General features: G+C 35.5%; 1 protein-coding gene across 4 annotated transcripts in view; it reads right to left on the bottom strand.

Moving 5' to 3' along the window:
* DOCK4 (dedicator of cytokinesis 4) overlaps positions 1 to 20,314 on the bottom strand; it is a 248,967-nt gene that overhangs the window by 147,028 nt on the left and 81,625 nt on the right. For all 4 annotated transcript variants that reach the window (XR_014318362.1, XM_082770224.1, XM_082770223.1 and 1 more), the window contains exons 2-8: positions 18,162 to 18,245; positions 17,144 to 17,184; positions 14,676 to 14,731; positions 12,694 to 12,790; positions 8,650 to 8,798; positions 4,115 to 4,199; positions 2,329 to 2,480 (exon numbers count right to left, since the gene is read on the bottom strand). Coding sequence is in view for 3 of the 4 variants with exons in the window: in XM_082770224.1 (XP_082626350.1) it covers positions 2,329 to 2,480; positions 4,115 to 4,199; positions 8,650 to 8,798; positions 12,694 to 12,790; positions 14,676 to 14,731; positions 17,144 to 17,184; positions 18,162 to 18,245 (664 nt within the window). In the remaining variant the exon portion in view is untranslated. The remainder of the gene's footprint in view (positions 1 to 2,328; positions 2,481 to 4,114; positions 4,200 to 8,649; positions 8,799 to 12,693; positions 12,791 to 14,675; positions 14,732 to 17,143; positions 17,185 to 18,161; positions 18,246 to 20,314) is intronic.

Raw genomic sequence — 20,314 nt, forward strand, 5'->3', positions numbered from 1 at the left:
GCCAGTAGGCTTCGGCTTCATGGCAGAGTTGAGCTGAGGAGTAACTGAGGAGTGCACACAGTCTCTTCTTACACATCATCTCCTCCTGAGGGAGGCTGTTTATCGCATGCGTGTATCAGCTGTAGCCAGGGCATAAAGACCTCTGAAATATCTTGCCAATTTGTACTGAAAGAAAAATGTAACTCATACTGTATTGCTGTGTGTGCAATACATACGCAAGACTTCAGACTTATTTATGTGCTCTACAAATAGCCAACTGTCTGAAATACAGAGTAGGGCTGGGAACTGTGGCCATGCATGTATTGAGCATGAGCACAAAAGCCTCTTAAGTCTGAGACATCATGGTGATGTCGCTTGCAGATCCAGTCCACAAAGATCACCTGTCTCCACCTTGGATACATCTGCATTCCAGTTTGTTCTACAATACAGATATACCTTATATTTTAATTTGTTCTCATGAAGACCCTCTCAGGTTCATTTTTTTTCAATGCTTTGAGGGGATTCTTGTTTCCTGGCAGGGATTTTTGTTATTTTTTGTGGTAGAGGGGTGTGTGTGTGTTTGTTTTACAGGTGGTAGCAAACCACTTTCACAAATATCACCTTGTCATTCCTCCCATGCTCTAGAAGGCAGTTTGGATTCATGACAACACATTCCTTCAAGGTTTGTCGGTAATGGGATGAGGAAGTTTACACATAATAAAGCAGCTGCAAACAGACACTGGAGTCAGAAATCAATAACTAAAGGTCAGATCACAGCAAGCATGTGACAAACAGCTCGAAAATTTGTGCTTTCATGTGAACGTGAAATCCAATCCATTTGCTTTCATACAACCACTACTGCCATAACCTTGTTTTCAGCAATCTATAACTCCCAAATTGTTTCTGTCAAGGTCTGAAGCTCTCTCCTAAATCCATCACCTGCTATGCCATTCACTGGAATGGACACAAAAGATGTGCCCTGATGCACATTTAATTCTCAGAAATGACAGTAAACTGTCTTTCAGTGACTAATGTCCAACGTGCAGGCCAGAATGAAGTGTCAGTACTTAGCAGCTAATATCCCAGCAATAGTTACACTATTTCATTAACAATAAAAATCAATTTACTCAGTATGATCTTCCTTAGAAGTAGGTAGCTATCTTGCACAATTTCAAAGCAAACATCATTTTGTTAAATTCAGCCCAATTTCCTCATGCACCTCAACCAAATTCATATTGCCATATATACAAAAAGACAAGTAGTACACAATCATGACTTTGTATGCATTTAGAAGAACACTTTTTACCCTATTAACAAGCTTAGCTTTTCTTTCTGTTGGTGTATGTGTGTGCTCTCTTATCTGAAGTATATTTTGTTTTGAATTCTAGTCTTTCTTTTCTTCAGTGGCCAGCCTTAAAGCAGATACTTGCTGCCTCCAGTACACGTTCTTACTACAGGTAGGAGAACTGAGAAGAATACACTAACAACCAGCAGCAAATGATGAGTGGGAGCCTTCTGACCGGTCTCGCATCACCACAACACAAGCATTTGTATGGCATTGCTTATTCAGTCTTCCTGCAATATTCCAGAAGGTTCTTCACACAGAAGGTTCTTCCACTAACTGTGCTCTCCCCCTGTGCTCGTATTTACAAAGTGCATCATGGTTTCTGCTCCTGTCCTCTCTCTTGGCCAGAAACATGCTGGGAATAGAAACAGCTACTGATCATTTTAAAATTAAAAGTGTTGTCAGGGCTTGCACAGAATTTCAGCTCTAGGACAAACAGAAGATGAATGGTTCCAGGATCAGCTCCCAGATGAAGAAAACGAAAGCCAAACAAACGCTAAATAAATGTGAGACCAGTTTTGACTGTTTCATTTAAGAGCACGCACCTCAGGCTCCTATTATAAGGAGATTTATAATTCACTAAGCTCTCCAGTCTGAAGTATCTAGGAGAATTCATTTTATAAATATTACAGAGCAAGCAACAGTTCTAAGTGCTGAATGTGTGCTGATTAGGAGAAAGGAAAATAAAGATACTGAAAAAAGACCTTTGGGTCACAGAATTAATATTCACTCTGTATGCATCTATGTTCCCACTCAAGCAAAACAAACTGGAAACCGAAATAAGTAAACAACATGGAGAAAAATAAATTATTTACGTCTAGGATGATACTGCCAAATATTAACTATAGGAACTAAATTACAAAAGGAAGCAAAAAATAATAATAATCCTGAATCAAGACTAGATTTTGCTTGTTTCTAAATGTGAAATTTGTTACCAGGATTGAAAGAGACACACTGACAACATTTACGTAAAATCAGTATCCCAGCGAAAAATCATGTTCTACCTGATGGGCCGATTTTCTTTACTATCAAAGAGTGAGAAGATCACTTCCAGTTCCTCTCCCAGGTTGGAGCACATCAGACTCTTCATCTGAACAAAAAGATGGTGGCTGCTAGCCGGTACTGGTGTGTCTTTTTTTCGATGACGATGCTCCATCTAAAAATAGAACAAAAAACACAGTAGTAAATTTGAACTGTAAAAATGTCAAAATAAAAAGAGGTAGAAAACATAATACTGGACTATTTTCTTATTCCAAATATTTAAACTTTTAATTCAATATTAGTTTGCAGTAGGGTTTTGTTCTTTACATGTTTTTTCCCTGTCTGAGAAGAAAGGCAAGAGATTTTCCAGTGTTACACTGCATCATAATTATCACTGGGATACAACACTAACCTCTACAAGATTACCTTTTTTGTGCTCTGAGAATTTCAAGCCATTTTAAACCTCTGTTGTAAACCTACAGGGTTGTATTTCATAGCTAGCTTAAATAGTTAATGATCTGATATTCTCGTATTCAAATACACACAAAAATGCTTTTGCAAAAGACTTAGCAGAAGTATTTTAAAATGGAAAAAAACACTTCATTATTTTCTAATCTTTGACAGACTTGCGTAGAGGCTACTAAGCTCTCTTGGTTTGACTTTCCAGTTTATACCTTCACCATTTTAACCATCAATTAAGGGTATACTATTTCTCTCTTATGCTGTACCAAAACCAATTTTAAAACAGTGATCTGTTACTTAGCCTTCAAACTGAGGTTATTCTGGGCCTTTTTCTTTCTCTTTAGTGCACTCCATGAGTTTCATCATTACTTTTCTGCATTATTCTTCCTCTGTATGTTTCTTCTTCTGATTAATTAATACAGTTTCTCACTGTATTTCATCTAGTGCTTCAACAAGATTCTGTAAGGTTACATATGGCTGAACCTGCCCAAAGGTATACTGATTCTAGTGTGAATACATTGTTATTAGACTTGACAGTACAAGTCATCAAAATAAGTCATAAAAAATATTAAATGTATAATTTCAGCTCCACGGCAAATTACCACAATTTTTTTTTTTTTTTTTTATTCCACATTCTATATTAAATACATGGGTTACCATAAATAAAATTTAGTTTAAATAAATGGTTAGTTGTAAGCAAATAGTTACTTGTAAGCAAATAGGGCTCAGGATTCTATTACTACAGCTGTAGCACCATGAGCCAAAGCCCACAGAAAGGAATTGGCATGTTTTCTTACACCTCACTGGAGATTAAATCAGAATAAGAAGTATCAGTACAATTTCAGTAGGCCAAGATGGGCTTTCATGCCCAAAGAAGAGCATTATTATGCAGTTCAACTGCTATTCACATTAATATATTAGGAGAGATCAACAGGCCAGTAAGATTATTCATGACAATACTTGTACCACAGGTATATTATTGTATTTCCATTAATCTTATCTAACGGGACTCATGGGCCAGTTAAAGAGTCTCATAAGCATTTATCAATGATTAAATTCATGTTAGAACCCATAATTTTAATGATATATTAGAATACAAAACCTTCAACAAATAACATGTAGTATGTACATGTGTGCACTCAAACTTGATATCAAATCAAAGCATATCATACAGAGGTACAGATGAAATAACTATTAAAAAGAAATCTTTCCTCATAGCAAACACAATTGTATTATCAAATTCCAGTGTATTTGAGAAAAAAAAATACTTTTGATTAAATACAAGAAAGTTGCCATGAAAACCTCAGCATGTAATTTGACAGCTCAAGGACTATTATGTTCACGTACCAGCCTGTAGAGCTCTGTAATGCTGATCTCTTCAGGATCCACCATAGCATATTCTTTTCTCGGAACTAAGTCAAGTCCCAGTTGTCTGCATGAGGAAAAGAGAAACAATGAGATACTAAAAGGCACTAGAATAACAGCAAGTAATTAGCCTCTACATATGAAGAGAAAATAAATCAATAAATTTAACTCTTTTCTTCTATTTCACATAAAGATTCCATCTAGCAAAGCAGATGTTAGTGGTACTCTACAGTTGTTAGTTGTTGGGGGGAAGGGGTTGTTGTTGGTTTTTGTTTTTTGTTTGTTTGTTTTTGAGTATTTTGGCTGTATCCACTGTTCATGAATAATGCCTCCCTTTTCTTCACTTTTTTTTTTACATTAGCAGAATACATATTTCCACAATTTTAAGCTCTTTTTCACATCGTGAACACTATACAATGGGTACTGTCTTTATACTACTGTGGGCAGCATACAATGGGAATTGCACTAGTATTGTCATATTGAATGACAACAGTAGAAAAGAATATAAAAAGAAAACCCATAAACGTCAAAATATCAGTTTATTTTTAATTTGGACTGGAAGGCATCAAAGCTGCTTGGCAGCATACCCTGAATGAAATAATGAAATACACTTCAGTCAACAGGAATAAAACTTATTTTCAGCACAGCAGCAAGCAATAAGGATTAAGAACACATATGGGGGAGTAGGTAGTCATGATGAATTTAGAAAAACTTGAAAGATTAGAAAGTTAAAAAAAATACGTTTTTGAAGAGTGGGAACTGATGACTTCAGTATTCATCACAATTCTGAGAAGACAGTTCTTCCACTGTGTTAGGTGTTTAGGCTTTCAGATAGCAGTACTTTCAGGACCCCCTAAAATTCAATTAATTCTACTACTGAATATTTCTGCATTTAATCAGTTTAACTGAAAAAATACAAGCCAAAGAAAAGATTTTGGAAACAGCACCCGAATGCCAAAATGTATTCTAACCTTATCAGATAGGCTACTAGCCATTGCCTACTTGAAATATTGTAATATTCAGGAGTTGATGCAAAATTTTCAAAAATTGTTAGAGAATGAATTTATGGTGCTGGTCTCATAGAAATGGAATAGTACAGAATGCAAACAGGGATGGATCTAACGTGATCCATCTTGTCTCCTTTGGGCTGAAAAGTTGCAAAAAAAATTAGAAAAAGTTAGTAGAAAAAAAAAGAAGTTTGCAACTTCTTAGTTGCAAAGAAATTAACACCTTTTAGAAAGAAGTATGTCAGGAGAACCATACTCATTTATGTAAAATAAGCTTTAATTGTGTGCAGTGGCTGCACTCAGACAATTTTTTCTGTTTTTAAGACCTGCACTTCAGATGTTAAATACTTTATCACAGTGCAGAAAGCTTTCAATAAGCACATATAAATTGTATCACTTTCACTCATGCTGACAGAAAGTAAACACGACATCATTAGGCAAATCTATAGACTTTGAGCTTATTAAGTGATTTTTTCTATTATTTTTTTTAAGATTTACACAAGCCAAAATTGCATTTTGGACAGTCTTTTGTGGCACTCCTGCTGTGCTTTTAATAGTTTCTCTCAAGCATTTTGAATAACAACTTTATCTGGTATTTAGAAGAAAACAATAGTGTCCTGTTCATCAACTTAAATGCTGTGGAAATTGTAATAAGTGAAGAAAATAGAAAATAAATTAAAAAATCAAAACATCCTTTATTTTATAAAGGATATCTTCAGACTAAAATAACTGTAAGGCTGTTTCATGAATAGTTAAGGAAAAAAAAATTGCTGCATTAGAAAGTTAAAGCACATCAAAAATGCCTTAGGAGATGACCAATAAAATGTGATGTCCGGTAAAACCAGCTGTAGCACTCTTTCTGCTGTTTACTAAAATAAATACAAAGAACATGCTTGATTAAAAGAAAACAACATAATGAGAAGTATCCATGGCAGCTTGCATAATGGATAAAACTCTGACACCAACACAAATATGTGCAAAGAGTTTACATTACCAATACACAAAATTATGGGCTCAAACACATTTGATAGGCAACACATCTGGATTCAGAGAACTTGTTCAGCAAGTATCGCAGTAGTCTTCCCACTTGCAAACTTAGAAAGCTCAGCAAAGACCAAGTCTCACTATCTCATCCCATCTGAGGCAGAGAGTTTTGAAAGCAATTGCAGCCATTTATGTTTTTGCCTCAAATTTGCATCCACTTTTAGCTTTCAAGCACATTTTGAGTCTCCAACATTACTATGAATTCCTCTGCTGGAAGAAGCTTAATTTTGCTCTATGTGGTCCCCCAAAACAATCTCGTTACTTTCCGAACAGAATAATGGATGGTGATGACACCATCTTTCCCTAGAGACTGAGGAGGGAAAAGAAAGCAAACTGGGATCCTTTTAAAACTCAGGCATCCTGGCTGACTCCACAGCCCAGGTTTCATAGCTGGGTTAAGGCTTCAGAGGACAGATGCTCACATCATAAAATCCACCTCTGCAACCCCTTCTCTAGCCACTGCAGTAAACACTTGCAAAAATCAGAATTAAAGGTACTGGACAGACCAGAGCAAATAAACTGAAGTCTAAAGCTGTGCTAATTAGCAGCTTATGATGTTTGTTGTAGCATAATTTGGAGAATATTTGTTGTTCAAATGTACAAATGATAAGGAGAGAGAAAGGTAAAGGAGAGAAAGGAAAAAAAAAAAAAGCCTCATTGGTAAGTTAATGGTTCCATACATGTAGAGTGGGGGAGGAAAATATTACAGATGAGATCCAAATCATAGCCATTCCTACTGAGAGCATTTATTTACACTTTGAAACTTAGAGTGACTGAAGTGTATTCCAGTCACAAGCTTCAAAGAATATGCTTATTTTTTCAAAGGCTGATTTGGATTTCCCAAGTTCTCTATTATTGTATGTATAGTCAGACAGTTTGCAAAAAAGTTTCCTAAAGAACAAAGTACAGAGGACTGGTCTAAGAAGAGTATCAGCAAGTACGATGTTATCAGCCTGTTTTGGTACATTAGGTACAATTTCAGTAGCATAGGATTTTAATCTACGAGATTAGTTTACTTGTACGTTTTAGTTTAACTAGTTTTCCAAAGTCACATTTATTTTCTCAGAAGATGATCAAAGAAATCTTTTTTTTTTTTTTATTTTCATGGACACACAGAATGCCATTCTTACTGTTGTTGCTGCCTCAGTATAGTGCAGTGTGAGGGAAAAGGGAGGCTCCTGTGACTCCTGGTCTAAGCACTGATCTTACCCTTGCCCTTCCTTTCACAGAGACCTAGCAAAGCAGGTAGAAATGCCTCAGTGAGTGGAGAGTTGAAGTACATGTAAGCAACGGGCCTTACAGACTTCCAAAAATTCAAGCTGCACACTCTTACTAGACAGGAGGCACTACAAAACAAGTTTTATACAGCAGAACCAAAATTTTCTTTTCTTGGAGTCTCATCTGGTCTCAGATTTCCAAGCTCAAAGCAAAATCAGCAGCAAAAGCGAGGCACGCATGCCAACGTTACCAATATAAGCACATTTCATCTTTGCATTTTCCATACTACTCAGCTGCTAAACGGTGCCCAAGCCAGCCTAAGCTGGCACTTCTTTAAGAAAGAATCGCAAGAGCCTGGTGCCTCTCTGTTACAAGAGCAGAGGCTCAAGCTAGTTTTGACTCATTGCAAATGCCAACGCAGTGTTAATCTGTGGCACTGTTTTCACAAGTAATACTGGATTCAAGAGTAACCCGTTGTGCTTATTTTCCCCATGGGTGATGTACCAGGAATAGAGATGAGCTTATTGGCCTTTCAAACTACACCAGATAATAGAAGAATTGAAAGCTACACTCAGAAAATGATTTAGAAATCACTTTCAACATCACGCATTATGATAGCAATTCTCTATCCCTACTACTCTTTATGCTGTTAGGCATTTGGTAATACTGAAGAGACATTATTTGAAGTAGCAGGGGTTTAAGACAAATACATGAAAATTTCTTGCTTTGAAAAATAAGAGAATATAACTTGAGTTAGCTCTTTTTATTAGTTATTCAGATAAAAGAAAGAGGCACAGCACAGTATCAAGACGAATGTTAGAGATGATTAAGTAGACACTGAATCATATGAACAAATCAAATAAAAAAGAAAGCAGCATCAGCCAATATAATTTCAGTTAACATAACACAGCTATGCTAAACTGTCCCACATAAGAATCTGGTCAGGTGTGTTTTTAAAAGACTTGAAGGGAAGCTGCAGACATTTCAGTGCAATTTTCTTGTAGACAGTACCACTGCTACATAAAACAAACCAAAGCAAGTATACTCCTTTAGTGAAAGAAAAAAAGCAAAGGTGCAAGTCATTTTTCACTGTTAAAACACAGCAGACAGTAAAAAAAATGGAGAAAAACCGTTAAAAAAGGTGACATCTGTCAGAAATTTGTTCCTTATTTCAAAATCCTATAATGAGCCTAAAACTGGTATTACAACTAGATTACACCATTTTCTTCTGTTACTGTATTTACTCACTCATTGCCCCAGTCCAGACGAGCAGTGATGTGTCGCTTCACGTCCTTCATTCGATCATGGGTGAGGTGGCCAACAAGGACCTGCCTTCGCAGGTCCAGGATTTCATTCATTATGTGCCACAATCGGTGAAAGAGATCCCCCTCATTTCTCTGTGAGATAAAGAAAGAATTGCATCTACATCTTCTGCATAAACTTACAATCCTAACAAATCCAGTTGTGGTGTGGAACTCAAAGAAATTCCTTCCTTATTTACCTAGCTAGTCATGATCCTTCATCTCCCCATTATAGTGTGACCTCTTTACCTGTATGTATGTGTGCGTATGTGCATAAAATCATTTTAGAGCTTACCACAGACTGTATCTTTCCACCAAATTCACTCCAAAATTTCACTCCAACTTCTTACACCTGATATGTTACGCAGTCTAATTTACGTGAGAGATGCAACAAAGATTCAACAAAAGTTACTGCATGTTACAGCACTGTTTTATTCCAGGAGCCTATTCATTCTGTTTTGTTGTCTCATCAAAACTGAACATGTAATCTGTGACTATTTGAACTCACACACGTATTGGGATCAAAGCTTCTTGCATTCAAACTCTGAACTACACAGCATTAATGTTCTTTTAACTTTTTCTTGCAGGGACATACAAGCACATGCCATGGTCTTTATGCAAATAAATAGTATCCTGTAGACAGAAATCTCTTCCAGACAGTTCTGCTTCATCTAACTGTAAAACAGACAAAATTATGTGAATATGAATAAACCACATCCTCCTACTCTAATTATATTCCAGTTAAGGACATAAGACATTTCCCATAATGGTTTCCTTCCACACAGCAGAAGTTTGTTTAACTCTTCCTTCATTGACCATAGGTAGTTTTAATTAATATAATTTTCTAAGAAAATTCAGTTTGAGGAAACTATTGCAACCTCTGTTAAACGGCACATCACACAGACTGAAAAAAAAGTCTAGCAGACTTGTTATGCTTACTCTTGCCAAAAAGAAAACAAAAAACAAACAAAAGCCCTCATTTCCCTTTTACTTCTTCCTATGAAAAGAATGACGTAAAAATGAAATTCAACTAATTTTGCTGCATAATTGACACAAAAAGCTAAAATTCACTTAGAAGCTGCATTACTCTCTGTCAATAAGTGTTATATTCCAAGGGCTGTGACAAACTCTGCTGTTTGACAAATTTGCTCTTTTTATTTCATATTCATTCACTTCATTCATCAGCTCACTAAAGTGGGCATTGATTTATTATTTCCTTTGGTTGTCTGGAAAAAAACAAAATCAGTGTATTTTGAATACACAATAGTAACACCAGTGAAGAAAAAAGGAATTGGCTTCAGTAAGAAAAATAGGGATATGTGACCTTTATAAGTAAAACAAAACAAAACAAACAAACAAACAAAAAAGACAAAAAAAAAGAAAAAAAAAAAAAGACAAGACTTTATGGGAATGTTACAGCGAACTAGGCTGACAGCATGTGCTCATGATTTTCCACCAGATAAAGATTTAATTTTTCAGTAAAAAAAAATAAACAAATCCAATAAATACTAATTCAGGTGCATCTTTGTTTTCAGTATGTGATGACAAGCTCTACTGAAGTAAATTGTTCAGCTGAATACAAAAGACATGGTAGTATTTAAGAACACCATTAAGCTCAAAATAGCATTTTCAAGAAAGCATCTTTTTTTTCCAAAGATTTAGAATTTGTCTAAGTTGTTTGCATCTCAAGGTGCTGAGTGGCTCTGCAAGCAAATGCACGTGCCTTACAGATATAGTTATCTACAGAAGCAGATCATGGATTTGCTCCTTTTGCACTAATGTACTTGCTACATAAAGCACATAAAGCAAATACTTGCTACATAAAGTACATAAAGCAATCACACTTGGATGCGCTTCACACATTTGGGAAAACTACTTCCCATTGTAATCTAGAGAACTTTCAATCATGCTTTGAAGCTCATCTCAAGGAACAGTTCACACTGCTTAATTACAATTTCACTGACAAGTCTAAATTGACACTGTGTAACTTAGAATCCAGCAGAAACAAATATGGGATTTTGTAGATTCTTGTACAAAAACTTTCACTAAACAAATCAGCAACTGTACCCACTGCAGGTTTCAGAAAGGTCACCTGGTTCTGAATATCCTCTCTGAACACATTCCCTACAATCATCTCTAACAAACTGGTTACTGGAGCAAACTGGTTACTTTTAGACCATCCTGAATTATATGAGCCACACTTTTTGCTTCTTTTGAGTAGCTGAAGCAGCTGCTTTATGAGCAGAAATGCAGATAACAGATAAGCTTCTCACAATTTAAGTCATAGTTATCACCTAAGCAATGAGTTAAGACCAGGAGTTGGAGGTTTTAACTATGGGGAAATGCAAGCAGATCAAGGGAATGCAAGGACACACGTTTTGATTACATTTGATGTGTGCACATTGTGTCAAGTCCAAACCATGGTTTGGTTCTAATGTAGCAGATTAGAAGGTCAAATGTTAAGAACTGAAGACAATCACAATGCAAATCACAGTGTAAAACAAGTTTTAATGGGGGCAACACTTTGAATATTTTAGTTAAACCTTTAAAGATAATTTCAATGGGAAAAACTTTCAAAAGGGAAAGTTTAAAAAAAAAAAAAAGAAAAAGCTGTGAACAGATGAAATAGACATAGCTATGGAAAAAGGAAACATACTAATTATTATGAGTTAGATCATGTGTATGAAAAAAAAAAAAAAGAGAAGATGCTAAATGATCAGAGAAGGCAAATTTCAGTCAGAATAGAGAGATTAAGTGGATTTCTTTCTGTGTGTTGTAAGTATACCGATAATTTCTACCCATGGTGGCAGACAATTAAGAGATGCAAATGATAGAATTTTTCACAATGAAAAAGATGAAAAAATCCCTTTATAGTGGGACATCCTGTAGTTGTATTGAAAGCATGCAGTATGAATCAAATATGTATACATTAAAATGTATACATAACAAGAAATGAAAGAACAAGGGAAAGTATACATTAATTGCCACCTTAAATGTGATTTAACTCAAGCAAGGAGAAGAAACAAACTGGTCTGAAGAAGTCAGGAAGAGGGAGAAAGGATCATATCCCCAAAACACCCATTCAAGGAAAACAAGAGAACTGTGAGAAGTGGGACTTCTGCTTAAGGCTTATGAAGTGTGAGACAAACTCATAAGACAGAATCCATTTCTAAAGTGTGTAGCAGATAAGTCCAAAATCAGTTTGTCACTGTTAATCAAGAACAGCTCCCTGCCTCCCTCATCAGTGAGGACTCAACAACTGGAATCCTCTGATCTCTGTGTCATATACAAGAGATCCTTGCCAAATAACACGGACATGTCTTGGTGCTTCTGAATGTGTGGATGTGAGAGAGGTCTTAAACACAAGAGATAAATCTATGAAAAAGTGAGTACGAATCACAAATCTTAGATCTTAGGCTTAGAGATTTTCTGTAACTCACAATTTAATGTCACTTGAACAACAGCTTGCCCAAAAATGCATTTCTTTTAATATAATGTTTCTTAATAAAGTTTTCTAAATCTTTTCTTCTTTTCCTTCTGTATGCGTATATATATTCTGATCACTCGCCTGTGAAAAACATCCATCTACCTTATATCAATACACTGGATCTGATAGTATAATCTATATATACAACATATATTATATTGTACATTTACAATTGTATATACACAATGTCAAGAATTCTTCCATCTCATTTCTGAATTTTATCATTTTTGAAGTTATATTAAAACAAGAGGAAAAGCCTTTTTGACTTACTTACTGACTGGGACTAGATGAGCAGAAAACCATTAATGCCAAGTTGTAAAAAAAAAAAACACTGAAAAAACGAACAATTAAATAAATCCAAAGGGAAAAGAAAATCCCAAATTGTCCGCTACCTTTAAACTTATTTTTCCCTTTCTTCCTTCAGTGAGAATATTTATATTTTATCAACGTGTCTGGTCTTTTGAGTTAGTATTCAACCAAAGTAACATTATTCAGGGTACTTGCCACATAGAGTTGTTTCCACATCGTTCCCCAGTCTCTTAAGGTTGATGTCATTTCTGTAATAACCGAATCTTCAGTTGGAATAACCATTTCAAATTGTCTGTAATATGCAGAAGAACACATGATATTACAAAAGCATTACAAATCACATTACAATTACTAACGTAAAGACTACCTCCTGCCAACAGTAATGTCTGTTAAACTAAATGGGAATTCCTTCAACCCTGAAGACTTTTTACTTATACATTTTGTTTAATCCCCATGGAAAGTCTTGGTTCTGAAGAAGTCAAGGAAAGCATTTTACTATGAGATAAGCACATCAAACAGTACTTTTATGTCAAAGTAATTCCCATTGTTTTCAAAGGGATCTTGCTTAGACTGCATACAAGTGACTGTTGCCACTCTTTTCTAATACGTATGTTTATAGAAATAAGAAAAAAAAAAGTCACTCCTTCGGCTGAAAGAGGATATAAAAATCAAAATAAAATTTAGTACAGTGTGAGGGAGTTCTTTACTATTTGATGCTGGCCAAGAAAAACACAGGTTGGCTTGGTCCATACCAAAGTCTTAAGTCCACCATCACTTTACACACCACTTTGTTCTCACACACAGTACGTTTCAAAGGTCTGCACTCATGCCTGGAGTACCTTTCTCATGATATAATTTCTCTTTTATTGAATTAACATAATAACATGAGAGCCCCCAGTCCTGATACACTGTACAGTACAGAGAATGAATGAGAAACACCAATTACAGAAGAAAATAGAAGCAACAAAGACTGAACTCCCTGAAAGCATTGTTATGTTATCTCTTAATAAAAATTATTCCATCCTTAAGGTTTGTCATATTGTGACAGTTTACAGCAACCTTATTTCACTGAACCTACAGTTTTATCTACAAGTGCTTTCAAAGCAAATATGATCCTAGGGCATAACAAACCATGGGTGGATTGAAATCCATAGCAAATAAAACGGAAATCTCCAGAATGTGACTCCTATTTACACCTACGTGAATGAGTCTTTTTAATATTTATTTAAATAGATGTAACAGTCTTTATGATTATTTTTTGCCAGTCATGAAACCTTCATCTTTTACATACTCACTCATTCAAGCCCCCAAATCAAGGTCACCTACATTTGATGATTCATTCTCCATCTAATTTGATAAGAACTGTCTTAATTTAAAGAAGTCTCAAATTGTCATGTATCAATTCCCTATTAATATATCTAAGTAAATGACACAATGTGAACATTCTCAAAGTATGTAAACCTGGAAAGAGTTGTACTGAATTAGCATCACTGACAAATATACAAGTGATACTTTCAAGGTAAGTATTACTTCTCAAAAAAAAAAAAAAACCAACAAACACTGTTTCTTTAACCAATTGTTCCAATTTTATTAGCTCTTCTAAAAATGAAGTGAGATCAGTCATTGTCAAGAATAAATAGTGGCTCTTCATCATATGAAGGAAAGAATAAAGGGAAAAAACATCTTTTTTTTTTTTTTTTTTTTTTTTTTTTTTTTTACAATGTTAATGAAATCTTCTGCTTTTGTATTGATACATTATTTTAACAGATTTTTGTAAAACGCCAGCTGTCTGCCATGGTGCAGCTGATGTCCTTAAAGAAAAGAACTACTAATCTTAAACAGCAGGTTAATAGCAAGCTAGAATAACTTTTATTCTAATTAAGGCAATAACTTTTTTTTCAAGGCAAATTCAATAATGGGAAGCAGAAATGTGATCATTTTCTCTTTATTCTGATATTCCCAGTTGCACTGCATGTCTTCAGAGAATATACCACTCCAATTTTATCACTGTGCAGGAGTATCAGGTTAGCTGAAGATAACCATTTCAAATCCTTAGGCAGTAAGCTTGAGCTATTACAATATAATCAAATAATATCTTCTTTATCATATATGCAAAAGATCTTTGGTATAAGTAACTGACCATGTTTAAATATTTGAATCCAGAACATTTCACCTACCCTTTGTTCTTAACACATGCATTTTTCAAGTGAATGTAGTTGGATGGAAATATACCCTGAAAAACAAAATAGGTTATATAGTTAAATAGTTAAAATAGTTTAAAAAAAAAAAAATCCCCCTAAATGAGTTTGGAGAGTAATCTTAAAGTACCATTTAATATGCAAACACATGCTGAATTAAAAGTCCTCTAAATAATTACCAAGAAGCATACACAGAAAAAGAATGCAATCTATACCCAGTACAGATCTAAAGGAAATGAAAATGCCTTCAGCAGAGTTTTAATCCTTCAATATTTACGAAAATTAGAAGATAAACTTGTAGAACATGAGAAGATTGCTTGACAGCTCACTTATCCTAGATGATTTATTAATCATTCCAACACATACTAAAACTGACCAATTTTGTGAGGTAACTTCTTATCAACAGGATCTCAAAAACAGTATCTTTAATACAGATTTGCAAAATAAATAGAGATAATGAAGCTCACTAAAAATAAATACAGTTAAATTCATAAATGAAGTTAACAAAGTCAAAATAAAGTTTTATTTGAGAGCTATTGTGCCATGCAGTACACCTGAAAGGTGTGATAGATGCCTACCAAAGAGCCTCAGTGTTGAGACAAGAGTGGTCCTTTTTAGTTATTTAAGGGCTCTCCACTGTTCTTGTGCATGAAAAGCATTGCCACAACACTCGTAGTGCTCTTATATTGCACTAACCTTCATAAATCATAGTGGTAAGCAAAATGAAGCAATTAACCTTCCAACTTCTGACTCAGAAAATAATACACTACAGCTAGCTACACAATGCAGTGAAGGAAAATACATATATGTGCTCCTTTATAGCATGCACAGCTACATACAGCTTTCCTTTGTGATCATGCCCTGTTTTCTTACCACAGACTCCAACTTTGGACCTTTGACAAAAAGGTTATCTACTAAGTATGTCAAGTGCCCTTGCGAATGCTCCTTCTCAGCAATGTGATGTAGCTCCGGAGAGATCTCCCAAGGACAGCAAGATGTGCAGCCTTGGCATTTGTAACGATGTGCCAAAAAACAGGATATGCACCTGCAGCTACAGTAGACCAGCTGCCACAAATAATTTCTCTGAGTGTCCAAGCTGGCAGAATAACAAGGGAAGAATCTTGATGGTGCAATACCAACAATAAGCTGACTTACAGGGTGCTCTTACTTTACTTTTGGAGAGACTCCCTTCAAAACTCCAATTCGGAAAACTGCATTCATTTCCACTATGAAAGTACAAAATACATTTCTCGGTTCTTCACACATCAAATCATGTTTAGAAAACCTATTCATAACTTGTATCAACACATTTGACAGACCACAAAGCAACATTGACAGCAAGCATGTGGTGAGAATTGCAACAAAAGACGAAGAAGATACGATAACAAATCTCAACTGCTCATGTCTTATAAATCAAATCGTAATATATATCAATGAGATCAAAGTAGTAAACATCGGATTAGACACTGTGGCTCAATTTATTGCTCACATTGACCTTCCACATAAAGCAAAGCAAATTTATGTGAACAGACTGCAGGCCTAGGGACAAAAGGCCTTGTATGATTGGAGCCCCTAGAAACTTTTGATATTAATACATTATATATCCTACTTTGCAGCTGAAGGGGCTTGGAAATAGAGAGGGAAAAAAATAATAAGCTTACAATGTGAGTTAAAGGAACAACAGCTGATTTTTCTTCAATGACATGACTAAAACTAAAAATTCTAGTACTGTGTGAATGGGAAAAAAAAATAGTTTCCCGTATGAAAAGCAAAGTCTTTACAGTGATAGAGGCAGGTTGACAGGGAAGATTAGGAAAACAGACAATCAAGATAGGAAAAGCTTAAACACAGTCAAGATGAACAAATGCTGAAGAAAATAAACGTATGAATTTAATAATATTTCATGTCTGAATGCAACAAAAAACAGTGGAATCTGGTTTAGAGTACTATCAACTATAATCCTATGGAAACTGAAGACTACACACCAAAGAAGAATAAAATGAATCACATATTTTAGATGGAAATAGATTTATTTTATTCAATTGATATGCTGCATATGGCCCCTATATATTATCTGTCTCCACTGGCTGTTCTAAATTAATACATAACATCAAGAAAATAGGCACAGTGTAATTAACTTTTCTAGCGTTATTTATAATTCATATCCTCAATAGTCATTTCCCATTAACTTAGCCTCTAAAAAACAGAAATGAAAGGAAATTTGCCAGAACCTCAGGTTTATAAAGTGCATCATCCAAATACACAGGAGCATTTCAGAAGTGTAATCCATGTCCAAATCTAATTCATGCAATATCAATAAAATACTTAACTGTAAGCTCCAGTTTTCTTTTAAAAGTAAATATCATATACTTACATGGAGACTGTAAACTTTTATAAAGTAAATACACATTTTTGCCAAAGAACGCAAAACTGAAATTGATCTTTACCTTAATGTTGGGGTTTTTTAAGGCAAATCCTCTGTACCATCCTGCAGAGAAAGAACATTTTGTTTTTTAAAGTATGCAAATCATTTCCATATGTAAAACAGATTTAATTTTTCCCTTTTGGACAGATATAACTATTCACTGTGCTGGCAGACTGCACTCATTTAGAGGACTTTCTACACAATGAAAGGTATTTTGTATATACCAGCTCATATTCAGGTGACTTAATTCACACATATTTTCAGGAATGACTCTCTAAACCTGTATCAACAAAAGGTACTGTGCAAAAGGGGTAATGGTTTCATATTCATTGTAAACATTTACAGATAATCTTTGGACTTCACAATCCGAATCTATCAACCACATTACTATATAAGATTTATAATATACCCAATTCAAAATAATGTATCTTACACCTTTTGTAAGAAAATTTCTTACAGCAAGATTAACAGTATATAATCCCAACATGAAACCACAAAAGTACCTACATTATCTTAAATGAACAAAAAGTCATAATAGCAGATAAACTTCAGGTGATGAAATAAGGGAACAGATTATGAAAAAATTGCATCTTTATTTCTTTTATAGTAGTAACGGTCATTTTCTAAAACCGTTTTAGTGTTCTGTAACTTAGAACAGAGGCAGAGGAGAATTTTTACATTGCTGCTTTTAAACTTCTGACTTCAAATGAATATGAAAGGGTCCTGATAGCAGTCAGACTTCCCCAGGAAATACCCAGAAAGCAGAGGAATCACAATGAGAACTCCTTGCTCTTTTAACTGTTATCTTCTGTGAAGTTTTATTAAACAAGGAGATTAAATAAAAAAAGATGAATGACAAATAAATTATGACAGGAATTAGAGCTCATTAGAACTGTGGAAAAAAATGGAGACTAGAATTTGTTGTATTGTTGACTTTAAAAAAGATGTGTTCATTTAAGAAAATAAATGAATAGTAATTGGGTTCAAATCAACAGTATAGGAGCCTTCTTTACCACTGGAAGTCCATCCTGTGAACTCACCATCACATTTCTCTAATATCTGAACGGTGTCTCCAATCTCCAGTGATAGGCCATGGGGGACTGTCCCTCGAAAACCAGCTATTACTGAAAGAGACAGGACGTTTAAATTAGTAAGATATAACTTGGGGTTGTTCTTTAATAAAAACAGTATACTAACAGGGGTAGTTAAGTGTTAATACTGAAACCATGAGCTGTACAAAGAACCAGAGGTTAAGCCACTGTTATGAGCAGAATATTTAAAACATTGAATTTGAAAAAAAAAAAAAAAAAAGAAACACTTGCAGACCTACTATGCATGAATGGAAAGCTTGTACTGGAGAAGGCTGCCAGCTAGTCTACTACCCATAACTACCCTCAAGGACAGAAACTGTTTTATTCCAAATGTTCCCACTAACACATAGCTGCCCTCAGATGTCTGCATGCAGAAAGCACCAATATTTTTGTTGCCATCTGTACCAGCGACTTGTCACAAAAGGGAAGACTTATTTCTCAGAAGTTTAATGGATGCTGTAGACCCAACACTTTATATAATCCCAGCTGAGGAAATGCTTAGGGGGTGGGGAATACTAAGGCACGCTACAAAGCAGGCTGTTTGTTGAAATCCTTTGGCATGCATTGCTCCCCCCAGCTTTGCTGGCCAGGGAAGTTGGGCAGAAGCTGGGGCAGGAGCTGCACACGTGGACCTCCCGTACTGGACACACCAAGGGTCGCGGAAACAAAGCACCCACCGGGTCACACAGTGACTTTTCCATATACTTAAAACAGTCATGAGTTAAGTCTTACATTGTTAGTGCTCAAAAAAAAAAAAAAAGCCAGCTGATATTTTGTTGTTTTTGTTCAGAACCAACATGTAATACCCAAAAGCTGCTCAAAAAGCTCACTCCTACATATGCTAAGAATCCATCAATGTGCTGGATAATTACTGAGCTTCTCAACCCCCTGCTTGTTGTACCTGAAATTCTGAATTAAAATGCTGCCTAATTCAGGCCATGACACCAAGCAATAGTGATTTTGATTCTCTGAATTGCAACATTATATTGAAGCTTATTTTTCAAGTTGAAGAGGAACATGGCTTTCTACCAGTATCAGCGGGACATGATACAGAAAATCACTCAATGACCAAACAGATGTCTTGCTGCTATCAAACACCTATCAATCTAGGTAGGAGAACACAAATCTTACAGCAAAGTAAAACAAAACAAACAAAAAAAACAATCAAACAAACAAAAATCAAAACCAACTCAGGGGCATGTGAATAAATCTTCATATATAAAAGCAAAAAGGAACCCCCCTGGGTACAGCTGTGCATATCAAGTACCTACTCTTCCACCAAGGGAAATGCAACATCTGGAATGACAAAAATCCATGTTAGCAGCCCGTTGACTGTCTGGAGTCTGGCCCGCCACAGGCAGTGACTGCACTTGCTCACAAGGCAATGTCAGCCACCCTCCTGCTCTTGTCACGATGCTCCTCAGAGGCAGCGGCAGACATCAGCTGTCAGCAGCCACGGAAATTTAAAATTCCTTTGTGAATCTTTGCCAGAAAATTCCAGATTTTAGGTATGAAACAAGAGGTTATGTTTTGTACTGTAGGCCGATGCACCCCACGATGTGATGCACCCCACGATGTTTGGGGAAAACGCCTGATTTTGATGTTATGCCCATTTGGAAATGCAGTGTGAAATTTGTTTCATCACTAAGTGTAAATAATGCCAACTGTGCAAATCTCCCATCGTGAATGTATGTAGCTTAGGCATTTGTGGAAACAAAAGCTACTAAAGAAAATATTATCTCCCTTCAAGCTGTTTGAGGCACTATTTTTTTAAAATATCATCACAGGAATAAATTACACAGCTGTAAAATCAGCAGCAATTTCTAAGGAATTCTTCTTCACATGCTGAGATACATGTATTTAAAAGCACAAACCAAATCTTGTCCTTGGATGTACATACAACTTCTATGTGCCTTTTGTGACAGTGGATAAATCCTTCTTCCACGCTTCTGCTGTTTGGCAAGTTGTTTGGCTAAACTTTGTGCTCCTTGGAAATTCTCTAAACAAAACATTACCTCCTTTTCTAAAAGGCAAAGAAGTACATTTTTGCCAAATCTTTCTTCAGAATTTGTCAGTCATTGCAGAATCACCACTGTTTGTAA

The sequence above is a fragment of the Aythya marila genome (genome assembly GCF_965140915.1).
Source record: "Aythya marila genome assembly, chromosome: 1".
NCBI lineage: Eukaryota > Metazoa > Chordata > Aves > Anseriformes > Anatidae > Aythya > Aythya marila.